This window comes from Sapajus apella, unplaced genomic scaffold, assembly GCF_009761245.1.
Source record: "Sapajus apella isolate SASKATOON/1434 unplaced genomic scaffold, GSC_monkey_1.0 scaffold39, whole genome shotgun sequence".
Classification (NCBI taxonomy): Eukaryota; Metazoa; Chordata; class Mammalia; order Primates; family Cebidae; genus Sapajus; species Sapajus apella.
Window position 1 is genome coordinate 18,163,864 of NW_022436979.1, and position 13,343 is coordinate 18,177,206.

At 43.5% G+C, this 13,343-nt stretch overlaps 1 protein-coding gene across 2 annotated transcripts in view; it reads right to left on the bottom strand.

Moving 5' to 3' along the window:
- Positions 1-10,430, bottom strand: part of CENPU (centromere protein U) — a 35,632-nt gene extending 25,202 nt beyond the window's left edge. The window contains exons 1-4 of one of the 2 annotated variants that reach the window (XR_004275351.1): positions 10,293-10,430; positions 7,238-7,286; positions 5,233-5,350; positions 3,715-3,820 (exon numbers count right to left, since the gene is read on the bottom strand). Coding sequence is in view for 1 of the 2 variants with exons in the window: in XM_032298765.1 (XP_032154656.1) it covers positions 3,715-3,820; positions 5,233-5,350; positions 7,238-7,286; positions 10,293-10,348 (329 nt within the window). In the remaining variant the exon portion in view is untranslated. The remainder of the gene's footprint in view (positions 1-3,714; positions 3,821-5,232; positions 5,351-7,237; positions 7,287-10,292) is intronic. The other variant, XM_032298765.1, reaches the window with a different exon arrangement.
- Between the last annotated feature and the right edge of the window lie 2,913 nt (positions 10,431-13,343).

Sequence of the window (13,343 nt, forward strand, 5' to 3'; positions counted from 1 at the left end):
GCATACGATCCATCATTTGTACTAAAAACTAATCCACTAGGCCCATCCTTAGGTGATAGTAAAGTGAACACCTTCTTTTATCCTTTTTTCTCATACCCCCCCACACCCTGCTACCTAGATGGAGTCTTGGTTTGTCACCCAGGCTGGAGTGCAGTGGTACAATCTTGGCTCACTGCAACCTTCGCCTACTGGGTTTAAGCAGTTCTCCTGCCTCAGCCTCCCAGGTATCTGGGATTACAGGTGCATGCCACCATGCCCAGCTAATTTTTGTATTTGTAGTAGAAACAGGGTTTCACCATGTTGGTCTCAAACTCCTGACCTCGTGATCTGCCTGCCTTGGCCTCCCAAAGTGCTGGGATTATAGGCATGAAAAGGAGAAACAGCCCTAACTTCTGATGGGAGATGAAATTCATCTTTTTATTCTGTTTAGTACAACAAATTTATTTAACACCAATCTCAAAATGCAAAGGGCAGTGAATAAAATTACTTTAACATTGAGAGGCTTTCCTTCGAAGGGTTCACTGTCTAGTAGGAAGGCCAAAGATAGTGCAGAGTGATGACCTGGCAAGCATCTGACAGAGAAGATGATGTGGAGATACGGCTGGGGTATTAGGAAAGGCATAATGGTTACGACACTTGCGCTGACTGGTAAAAAAACTTTTTCAGAAAAACAAGTGTGGAGAAGGGCATTTAAAGTAGATGGAACAGTTAATGTAAAAGCATAGTGGTGTAAAACAGCCCGGCATGTTCAAGAAACGTGCAACTGAGTACAGATAGAACGTATTTTCTAAGAGAAGATACCGAATGCTAGAGAAGTCAAAGGCTATGACTGACAGGCTGCAGGACACCCACAGAGGCATGCTGCATGGGTTTCCTACGTTCAGCAGCAGCCTCCAGCTGCAGTGCCTTCTGGATCCACTGTAGCATTTGGGCAGGGGCTACAGCTGTGGGCAATTTCTAGCCAACAAGTAAGCACAGCAAGGGTCTGGGGCCTGGCTGTTTCTGCCCAATACAGGCCAGGCCTCCTTTAGCAAACATTGTTCTTCTAGACCTCTGCAATGGGTTGGTCAGAACCATTGGCACTGCAGTGCAGTTTGAGGCCATCTCTGCCCAATCCTGCTTCTTCCAACTTTATTTATCCTTCACAGGTATCACTAATAAACCCCTTCCATTCCTAACTGCCTCAGTGTCTACTCACCCAAGGATCCAAACTGGCACCTAGCCACAGGGAGGTGGCAGGGGTGTAGAGAGGAAAAACAGATTCTCAAGGCAGTCACAGGCCAGAAAAATAGGACTAGCCAGACAGAACATACCAGGATTGATTCCCAGATTGCTGGATTGGAGGGGACTGGGTGAATGGCAAGACCTAGATAATACCAGAAGAGTTCATTGACACTAGATGAGAAGGAAAAAGATGAAGCTCCGTTTTAACTTTGTTGAGTGTGAGGTGTCTATGGGCATCTAGAGCAATATGGCCAATGTGCAAGACATCTTGGAACTCAGGAGAGGGGCTAGACAAGAGACAAACTAGAGAAACAGTAGCATACAGGTAGTTAAAATTATGAGCGTGAACTGGGGTTGATGCAGAAAGAGAGGGCTGAGAGCAGAATCATCTACACATAAAGAAAAAACAGGAGATGAAACAAAAAGGAGCAAGGTGGCTGAACAGAGGGTTCCACCAATTGTTCCCTGCAGGAACACCAAGTTTAACAACTATCTACACAAAGGGAGCACCTTCACACGAAACAAGTCAGCTGAGCACTCACAGTGCCTGGTTTTGACTTCCTATCACTGAAAGAGGCACTGAAGAGGGTAGGAAAGTTTAGCTGCTGTTACCAGCCCTTCCCCATCTCCCAACAGTGGCTGTGTGGCACAGAGAATCTGTGCTCTTGGGAGGAGAGTGCAGTGATTGTGAAGCTTTGCTTTGAATTCTGTGTTGTCCTGTAACAGCGGAAAGCAGAAAGAGGCTGAACTAAACTGATGCCCAACCACGGAGGGAGCATTTGGATTGGTCCTGGTGTGAGGGGAATCACCCATCTTAGCAGTGAGAGCTTGAGCTCTGACAAGCCTTGTTACTGTTGGTTAAAGTGCTCTGGAGCCCTAGGTGAGCTTGATGGGCAGTCTAGGTCACAAGGACGGCAACTTCTAGTACTGAGCTGGGCTTGGAACCAGTGGACTATGGGGGCATGCGACCTTCTCAGACACCAACCAGTGTGGCTAAGGATGTGCTGGCATCACCCCTGCCCCAGGCTCAGGTGGCACAGCCCATGGCTCCAAAAGAGACCCCTTTCTTCTACTTGAGGAGAGGAGAGGGAAGAGTGGAGAAGACTTTGTTTTGCATATTGGATGCCAGCTCGGCCACAGTAGCATAGGCACCAGTCAGGGTCATGAGGCCCCCAATGCAGATCATGACACCTAAGTCCTTTCACTTATCTGGAAAACCTTCACAAAAAAGATGGATCTAAACAAGCCTAGACTCCAATGACTACCATAAATACCTGACTCTTCAATGCCCAGACACTGATGAACATCCATAAGCATCAAGACCAACCAACAGAACATGACCTCATCAAACAAACTAAAATAAGGCACCAGGGACCAATCCTGGAGAAACAGGACATATGTGAGTTTCCTCAAAACAGCTATTTTGACTTCTCTGTCTGAAAGGTCACATATGTCCTGTTGCAAGCTATGCTGCCTTTTGCACACAAAAAAGATTAAAATCTGTATTCATATTTACTTTTATATGCACCAAGAAATTCTGGAAGGACATATAAGAAATAAATAAGGGGGAGAGAAGTGGGTTCTAGGAGCTAGGTGGATAACAGATGTGATATGAAGACTTACTATAAACCTTTTTATATTTTTAAACCATGTGAGTATGTTTCCTATTCGAAATATTCCTCTAAAAATTACATACACCACTGTTTAAAGTGGAGCACATGTTTTCCAAATGTATGACTTTTGGAGTCTTCAAAATAACTAAGTACTATAAAACTTCCCCAATGCAGACAATCTCAAAATGACTTCCTAAGATTTCTGCCCAACTGGGATATTTAATAACTGCAGTTTTGATACTTGGTAAATACATTTAGTAACTGGAATTGACCTATTACCCAATAGAGGTCCCTAAGTCAAAGAGCTACTCTAGTTAATAATTTATAATTAGTACTACAGTTACTAAAGAGTTCTGTAGAACTCAAATTATGTAATTTGCTCTCAAGTTGTCTCTATAAAATCATTTTTATAGAGATTTTCCTGACCTATACCTTCACATAAATCTGAAAGACTCAAACCAATGCGCCTCCGGGACAATGCATCTGAAACAGACTTTGTATTGCTTTGTAATTATCACCCACCATATACAAGGAAACATCTCATTTGTGATAATTAGAGAATCTGCAAATGAAAGGGACCTCTCAAAATCACTTAAAATTCTATGCTGGTAAAATCTTTCCGTACTTTCTTATTTGACTCAAAGCTAAATTATCTTCACAGGCATGATTTCTAGGATAAGGTATGAATTATGTCAGCTATCACAGCTATTATAATTATTATAAGTAATGTCAATTATTAACAAAGTTTTTATGCCCCAGTTCTCTTGAGAAAAAGCGTAATAAGTTGGCTCAAAGGATCTTATTAGCTTCTATCTTAAAGAGTTTCTCAGAAATCCCATTAACCATGAATAAACAATTGCTTGAAATACACCAGTACCTTCTTTTTGCTTCTTTTCCTGGAGAAGTTGAAGGAATAGATAGGCCACAATGTTTGGAGAATTCTTCCTCATCAGCATATATAGCTGTGCTGTGTAAAGGAGGATCTTTTGAAAGGCAAAAAAGAAGCACAACTTTAAAAGTCTGGCTATTTGGGCGGTATTGAAGTTTATTCCCTTACAATGGAATACAAAACAATCTTTGTTTAACTGACTTACAAAATCAAAATCAATTACATAGGCCACTTTCCAAATGTTTTTGATCTCACAACTCCACTCCCACTATAAGCCCAAGAGAAGTGAAAAAAGTCCACATAAAAACTCATACATATATGTTCACAACAGTATTCACAGTGGCCAAAAAATAGAAATCACCAAAATGTAACTCATGGGTAGATAACAGCTGTTGCATATCCAAACAATGGAGTATTACCGAGCTATAAAAATTTGTAGGAACGAAGTAGATACACACTACAACATGGACAAACCCTGAAAACACAAGTCACAAAGTACCAAGAGTCTAGGTTTCCACTGATATGTCCAGAAATAGCAAATCCGTAGAGACAAGAAGGAGATTCATGGCTCCAGGGCTTCAAGGAAGGGGGAATAATAGGGAGTGACTGCTCAGGGGTACAGGGTTCTCTACAGGGTGATAATTTTGTGGTATTAGATAATGCTGACGGTTGTACAACCTTGTGAATAAACTAAAACCCAATGACATGTAAACTTTAAAAGGATGAATTTTATGGTATGTGAATGTATTTCATTTTTTAAATTAGGGATTTTAGGTTAAGATATTTTAGATTTAGATAAATAGAACATTTTAATCAAGTCATAATAAAAGACATATTCTGGCAAATATATTTCACCTTATAAAATGTATAATATTTTAACAAAAAATTAAACCAGAGTCTTCAAAATTTTAACTTATTCCAGCAAAAATGCCTGGCCACTGCAATTCTGCATGTGGGTGCACGTGATACTTTCTCTGTCATTTCTGTCCTCTGGAGTGTCCAGTGACACACAGTGACAGAAGCAGCCCATCCTGACAACTCACACACTCCTGGCCAGCCAGGTACCGACCTTTTACCCTGCACTCCCAGGAACAGAATTGAAGCTCTCCCAGTGGTTCTCCTGAATCATCCCCTCCCCTCATGAAATTAGGACAAGGGAAAATTACCCATATTCTTCTCTTCCCTAAATCAGTGGCTCTATCAAATGGTGGAGTGAGGCAAGAAATGTATTCTATGTTCCTCTTGTTATAGGGTACTATAGTAAGTGTCCTAATGTGATTGGATTGTTAAGGAATGCTACTAGAAGAGTGCCTCTTTGATAATGATCTTAGTTTCAATCTATTTAGAAGTGAGAAAAATTAATTCAAATTATCAAGTACTACCCAAAGAATATATTTACTACATGCAGACAACTAATTTTTATATTTGAAGATACTTCTATTTTTTATGATGTCTGGCCTAAACGTTGTTTAGAGTTATGTTAGGATAAAGATTTAAAATACTAACCAAAGGTCTCATTTGGTTCTTCATCTTTCTCATTTTCACCTGGCCTGCCAACGCTTGAGACATCAGAATTATCAGGAAAATCAAATACATCAACAGGCTTGCACTTTTGACCAGCTTTCTAAAAGTGAATAAAGTCGAAGTCATTGAGATGGCTCTCACAAAGAACATCACAAGGCTGATTTATGCAGCAAGGATATTCTTGTAATCACTGCTGCCTAAAGAAGCAATCCTTATGCATGGGGTGATGGATAGACTACCTACCCTGACTGGGTCATATACAACATTGTCATGTATGGCAAGATCAAACTGTACCCCACAAATGTGTACAATTACTATGTTTCAGTTAAAATAAAGAAAGAAGCAACCAAACATAACACTTTTTTGGGACACAGACTCTTTTGATAATCTAAGCCATGGATAGGCAAACTTTTTCTATAAAGGACCAGAAAATAAGTATTTCGGGCTTTGATGGCCATAAGTTTCTGTTTTGAGTACTAACTCAGCCACTGTTGCATGAATGCGGACGGTAACAACACAGAAAAGAATGAGCATGGCTGTGTTCCAATAAAATCTGACTTCTGAACAGTTCAATTTGAATTTCATATCATGTTCATGTGTTATCAGATAGTCTTTTCATTTTATTTCAACCATTAAAAAAATGTAAAAACCATTCTCAGCTTGCAGGGATATACAAAAACAGTTGGCAGGCTAGATTTGGCCTATGGGCCAGTTTGCCTAAACCTCTGACCTAGGGAAAGTGATGGGTCCTGTCTCCAGAAATATGCCCATATACCCAAAAGTTCACAGTTTTAAGGGTACACGTGGGTTAAAAACTCCTGAATGAAGGAGAGACACGAGGGTTTACAGTTTAATATATTGACAAGCCCAGGAAGTCTGCTACCCCAAATCTAATGAGGTATGAAAACATATACAAAATGAAAAAAACTTTCATGTAGTTCCGGAAAATGTGGAAGGGTACTAATAACAGATACGAAAATAAGAAAATTCTGGAAGATATAAAGGAGATCAAATAAAATTGGCAAACAAAACAAAAATTTGACCATTCAGATGCCCCCCAGTGAAAGATTCATTCCTAGAGTGCTTGGGGGTGAAATGCTGAGACAGCTGGCAGGTCTTCCAGCCTCTCCCAAGGAATAGGGAGCCTCCACCACATGTAAAGCACTGCCTTGCAGAGGGAAGGACAGGTAAGCTGAATCCATTCCAGATACTTTGGGCTTTCAGCTAAGGCTGGAGCTTCGAGAAACCCCTCCAAGGCACACTGGACTTTGGCTACCAATGGCAAGGGCAGGCAGGACAGCTGAGAGAAATCCACCCAAAGGACCAATGAAGTAATGCTGGGGTGGGAGCAGAGGGCTGAGCAAAATCCTGCAGGGAGATCCCAGGGTTTCCCAGAGGGGAAAAGAGCTATGTTCTGCAGGAAGGGCTTAAGGACCATGCAGTACAGAGAAAGTTCAGGGCAGAATAAGCAGAAGGAGCTCCTTCCAGGGTGCCTGGCACTGTCACACAGTTAATGTGAGATTACAATGCCAATTACACAAGCCACTGGAAAAGAATTTAGAATTAGCTACGAGTGTTACAGAAATGTACACGCCTTTAACATACATTCTAAGACTCTGTTAGAAAGAAAAGTAAACCTGTAATGTGAACTAAGTGAAGTACCATGAAATCATAAACAAGTCTTTTAAAACCACAATGAGAAATGACTAAGTGAAAACAGCAAAATATAGAGCATTGTACAATTTTTATATGAAGTCAATTACCTAAACGAAAATAAAACCAACCTGGGCCCAGAAAAAAAGGAAATTCTAAAACATTAACAAAAGTCATTTTCTTTGCTATACTTGAAAAAGTGTGAGGAAAATGAACATTTTCACTACAATAAACACTGAACTTGCCAACTGAGGTCTACAAAACTCAGGTACCCACAAAATGTTATTTTGTACTGTCAATTTTGAGGAAATCACAACACAAAAAGATAACTCACTTCTTTCATGGAATGTGTTCTTTCTAAGGTGTTCTTTGACTGTCTTGCACTATTAAACAGCAAAAAAACACAAGAGTTAGGAAATAGTTAAAATAACCAAGGAAACAGCATAGTTATAACCCTTTCCACGCATTTTTACCAAAAGGAAAAAGAACAAAAACAAAAAACAGAACCCATATGCCATCATTTTTATAGGTTAAATCATATCACCAATTTATAAAATAACATACTTCTCCCCCTCAGGGACATGGAAAATTGGAATCCTGCTGTTACCATTTTTCCCTGAGGCCTTAATCAATCAGCAGTGATTGACTTTCTCTGCAAAGCTGAAGGGGTGGTAGGCTAACACTAAACTCCAACACCTGCTCCATCTTGTGCCTGGCTCTTGTACATCCTTTTCTCGTTTTATTCTAACAGTCCTAAGAGACAGAAGTGAATCAATCCCGTTACAGATGTATGCTTACCCACAGCAACACCAGGCAAGGAAGTAGACAAGCCTACACTGAAATTTACATCAGTTCAAATCCAGGGCCTGCCCTCGACATCCCTTCACACTAAACTGAGCCATAGCTTAAAATGATAAAGCCATAGCTTAAAAAGATATATATTCAACAAACTTCAAGGAAACAGATATAACAATGGTGACTAGAATAAAAAGGGGAAATAACAGTGGCAGGGAACAATATATTATGTAATATTATTACTAATAATATTGCCAGGAGTCAGTGAGTATGTACAGAGCATCCTCCATGGACCAGGCATTGTGCAAGGGTACAGGGATACTATGGGATAATACAGTACATAAATCCCGACTTTAAAATATGCCATGCTGATTGCAGCCGTATTTTCATTTGCAGATAGCAAAGTCAGCTTACTGAGTCTGAACCAATGTTTGAGTAACCTTTTGATATAATTACAAGCAGAGAAGTTGTAAACATAGTACAAGGACCTTCTGCATGCCATTTACCCAGGTTCCCTCACTACTTACATTCCGTCTCTTTTGCGCTATGTAACTGGAGATACTGTGCACCTCCACCCACTAAGTACAATTATGTCTTTCCTAAGAAAGGGGCATTATGCTACATATTCATGGTACAATTTCTAAAATCAAGAAATTTAACACTGACACCATGATCTAATCTACAGTCCATACTCAAATCACATCAATTGTCCTGTAATGTCCTTTAAGGCTATCAGGCCAGCATTTTTAAAAAAACCAACAGAAAGGGAAGAAAATGGAACATTGCACTGGATATACTATGTCCATAAGCCTTTTATGTGTCGATGTGTGCACACGTGTACTAAGTGTGATGTAAAACATCATTACTGTGAATCAGTTTAAAAAAATAGTTGGAAAAGTGTTTACAGCTGGTGGTTCCCAGACTTGCGTGGCATTGCAATCCTCAGGAGGACTTGTTAAACAGGTTGCTTGGCACACCCCCGGGGTGTCTGATTCAGTACCTCTGGGGTGTGGCCTGAGATTCTGCATTTCTAACAAGTTAATGATTTGTTTATTTGATTCATGAAACGTAAGGAAGAAAGTATTCGTTTTATAGCAATTTTATACATGATTCTGGGGTTCGGAAAAGTACTTATCAAGGGTCACACACCCGGGTAACAGAAACACAATTACAAGCCAGGCCACATAAACTTCTTAACCTAAACTCTTTGAGCTGTCTCGTCCTTTCTGGGGATGGGGGTAGGGGAGCGGGGTTGTGGTTCAAGGTTCCTCCTTGCTTTAGGCTGGAGTCAAGGTAGGGCTTCCGCGAGAGAGAAACCTCTGTGACAACCCATAGGTAAAATTTATTGGCCAGGCGCAGTGGCTCACACCTGTAATCCCAGTACTTCGGGAGGCCGAGGCGGGCGTATCACTAGGTCAGGAGAGCGAAACCATCCTGGCCAACGTGGTGAAGTCCCGTCTCTACTAAAAATACAAAAATTAGCTGGACGTGGTGTGCATGCCTGTAATCCCAGCTACTTGGGAGGCTGAGGCAAGAGAATCGCTTGAACCAGGAAGTCGCAGGTTGCAGTGAGTCAAGATCGCGTCACTGCACTCCAGCTTGACGACAGAGCGAGACTCCATCCCCCCAAAAAAAGAAAACAAAAAGAAAAAAACTTCTGTTATATGTGTATTAGTGTGTTTTGGGAGACGGCATGAACAAATTTCATGAGTCTCAAACCCAAAAATGCTTAAAAAAAAAGACAACAAAACCCACTACCCTTTCAGATAAACTTGAACCCTTTTCAGCTGAGATTCTTTCCTAATCCTCTTCTCCCCTGGCGGAGTCTTCAGTTCTCCTCCACTGGCCACACGAGTCTGGACTCGGTTTCCCCACCTACCTGCGGTGTCCTGCGGCAGCTTTGCACCCTAACCCCGCCTGTACCAGCACCTCCTTCTCCGGGCAGTCTTCCCAGGCCCAGGGGACTGTTCTCTTCAGGACGTCTGGGGGTGTGCTCTCGGGCACCGTCAGCGGCATGCTTGGGTGGCATTCGCCAGCGCATCAGCGACCAGCGTTGCAGAGCGCGGTTTTGCGACCTACCGAACACACGCTTTTTTTTGGTAAACAAAAACTGCTCGAGCCACTCCGGAGAAGGGCTGGCAGCCCGGTCCCCCCGCCGGAGATGGGCTCCAGTCTCCGCTCTGTGGTGTGCAGTACGGAAACACCGGGGTCTTCAAGAGAAGAAAACTGACTCCCGGTCAGAGTAACCGTCACTAACAACGCCGGGCAAATCGCAGGCGGTACTTCCTCAACACTTCGCTTTCAAGCCAGCGCCTGGAGCCTCACTACTTCGGACGGCACTCTCCCCGCGAGGCCGACACTGGCTAACGACTCTCCTACCCGCCCGCCAGGCAGTGCTAGGCCCCGACCAGCCCGTGAGGGTGGGATCACTGTTATCCCCACTACACGGCCGCGGAAGCCGGGCCCCGGGTGACTGGTCACTCGGGCGAGCTCCAGAGCGGAGCCCGAACAGCGCCGGGACCTAAACCGCCACAGGCGAGGAAGCAGTTCAAGCCGGTCTCCCGCCTCGCGCCGCGGAGGTCGGCAAGACTTACCCCTCAGGCTTGGGAGGGCGCGCCCGCCGCCGCCGCCGCCGCCCCCGCGGAGCCATGGCGCCGCTCTCCACGCCCTCGTAACCGACCGAAAGCGCCCTCGCAACTGACTGGAATCGCCCCCCTAACTGACTGAAAGCGACCGCGAGACTGAAAGCTCCCGCCAAGCCCCGCGACGCTCCGAGCAGCCAATCCAAGCCGAGCACGCGCGCATGCGCCGGACTTTCTCAGCGGGCCCCGGGCTCCACCCCGGCCTGGAACGTAAGGAAAAACCGGGCCTGGTTATAACAGCGCAACGGAGCTGGAGTCCATGCCGCACAATCAGTTGCCTACGGTCCGCCTTGACCAAGGTTATTCCGGGCTTTCCCTCCCACCCGCACCGCCAGTTTTTCTACGCCCGGAAGCCTCGGAGCCGCGTGGGCCCGCCCCTTGTGGGGCGGGGAAAGAGGAGGGGCTAGTGTCCCCGAGGTTGTGGGCAGGTGAGTGGGTGGGCCTAGCCTGGTGGTCGCACCTGTTGTTGATGCCGCTGAGGCCGCAGTCGTCCTGCCAGACAGGATTTGGCTTCCAGCCCCTGCTGCTTTTACCAGCTGTCTGAGCTTATGCTACTTTACTTCTATCCCAGGACCTTCGTTTATCAATGGTCCCCGTTCCTTTTGGAGCTAATATTCGCCCCTTCTTTTGTTTCTGTGTAAAAATGTATACTGCAAAAGAATGAAATTGAATCCTTACCTTACACCGCATATAAAAATTAACGCAAAATGCATCAAAGACCTAAATATAAAGGCTAAAATTATGAAACTCTTAGAAGAAAACAGGGCAAAAGCTTCATGACGTTGCACCTGGCATCATTTCTTGGCTATGACACCAAAAGCAGTTTGGGATGATGAAAACGTTCTGGAAATAGTGGTGGACGGATGCACAAGGTGAAGGTACTTAGTGCCACAGAGCTGTAAATTTAAAAACGGTTAAAATGCCAAATTTGGTTATATTTTACGACGATAAAAATATTACCTTTCATGTATGTGAAAGAATATAAGATGTGTAATGTAAGGATAAAAAACATCCGTGTAACCAGCACTGGATGGGGATATGAATCTTCATATATAACTCTTCGGTACCCATCTGAATGGCACCCTCCTCCTCCAAAGAATAACCACTCTTCTGATTTTATGTGTATCATTCTTATGCTTTTCTACTTTGATATATCCCCAAATAATGTATTGATTATTGTATGTTTGTAGACTTTCTATATTTGGTAGGTATTCTTCAAGTGCCTTTTCTTACTAAAGCTATTAATTTATTTTTTATTTATTTTTCCATAAGTTATTGGGGTGCAGGTGGCATTTGGTTACATGAATAAGTTGTTTTTTTTTTTTTTTTTTTTTTTTTTTGAGACAGAGTCTTGCTTTGTCGCCAGGCACCAGGCTAGAGTGCAGTGGTGCCATCTCAGCTCACTGTAACCTCCGCTCCCAGGTTCAAGCAATTCTCCTGCCTCAGCCTCCTGAGTAGCTGGGACTACAGGTGCATGCCACCATGCTCAACTAATTTTTGCATTTTAGTAGAGATGGGGTTTCACTATGTTGGCCAGGATGGTCCCAATCTCTTGACCTTGTGATCCACCCACCTTGGCCTCCCAAAGTGCTGGGATTACAGGCGTGAGCCACCCCGCCCGGCCTACATGAGTAAGTTCTTTAGTGGTGATTTTTGAGATCCTGGTGTACCCATCACCCGAGAAGAATACACTGTAGTAGTATATATGTTGTCTTTCATCCCTCACTTCCACTCTTTCCTAGGAGTCCCTAAAGTCCATTGAATCATTTTTATGCCTTTGAGTCCTTATAAAAGCTATTACTGTTAGATGTATCCACATTGTATCTACATCGCATGTAGCTGCAGTTCATTCATGTTCAGTCTTTGGAATGCATAAGTAAATATGCCATATTTTATTTTTTATCTGTTGTCTTGTGTGTGGATACATCAGTTGTTTGTAGTACTTTGCTGTTACCAACAGTGCAGCACTGAACATTCTTGCAGGAGGCTTGCAAAGGACCTAAGAGTTTCTCTAGGGATAGATTCAGTAGCGATATTACTGCTACGTAGGATATAGACATTTTCAGCTTTCCATGATAATGCAGTGTTTACACATTGTAAATGATACAGTTTACACCCCCCACCCCCACTGGCTCCACATACTATCAATACTCAACATTTTAAAGACTTTTACATTTTTTATCTATCTAGTGAGTTAAAATGGGTTTCCAAACCAAACCTGTCGGGTTTTGGTTTGCATTTCTCATAAGTTGATCAACTTTTTATTGTTTATAGGTCATTCCTATTTCCTCCTCAGTGAAATGCTTGTTTACCTGGAAATCATGTGGGCAACTGCCATAGAAGGGGATCACCTGTAAGGTATTGAAGGTGGTTCCCTGCGGGTGGGTAGAAATAGGTTCCTGGAGCCACTACACGTAGTTGCCCTGAGGAGAGTGAGAAGCTCCCTTTCCTAGGAAAGGGGATGTGGTCAAACTGCTTGTGCTTTCGGGTCTGAAAAAAGAAACTACCCAGTTGCCAAAACAAGACGGGGTTCAGCACTCTAGGTGGAAATAACAAAAGCTCAACCCAAATACGTTTAAATAATGAAAGAAAATCAGGAGCGCGCATCACTGAAAAGTGCGGAGGTAGAATGAGTGTCCAGCGGGGTCGGATGGAAAGGCTTGAGAAACCAGCAGGGCTCTGTGTCCTTTGGCTTGCCCACCTCGTACATCGACTTCTCCTCGGGCTGGGTCTTCTCTTTTCCCACTCTTCCTTCCGGATTTACCAAGCACTTCTGATGCCGGCGTTGTCTTAAGTGGTTAGTATCTGTTCATTCCTGTAATCCTCTCAGTCACCCTATGCAGTAGGCACTGTAATCCCGCGTCTCAGCGGAGGATCCCAGGGAGCAGTCCCACTGACAGGAAGCGGTGCTGCCCACGTGAGCTCCTGGGAGCCTGGTCCAGAGCTTGAAACCCGGCAGCCATTCCAAGTCTGTCTGAATTCCACCATTCAGAGAAAGAGACT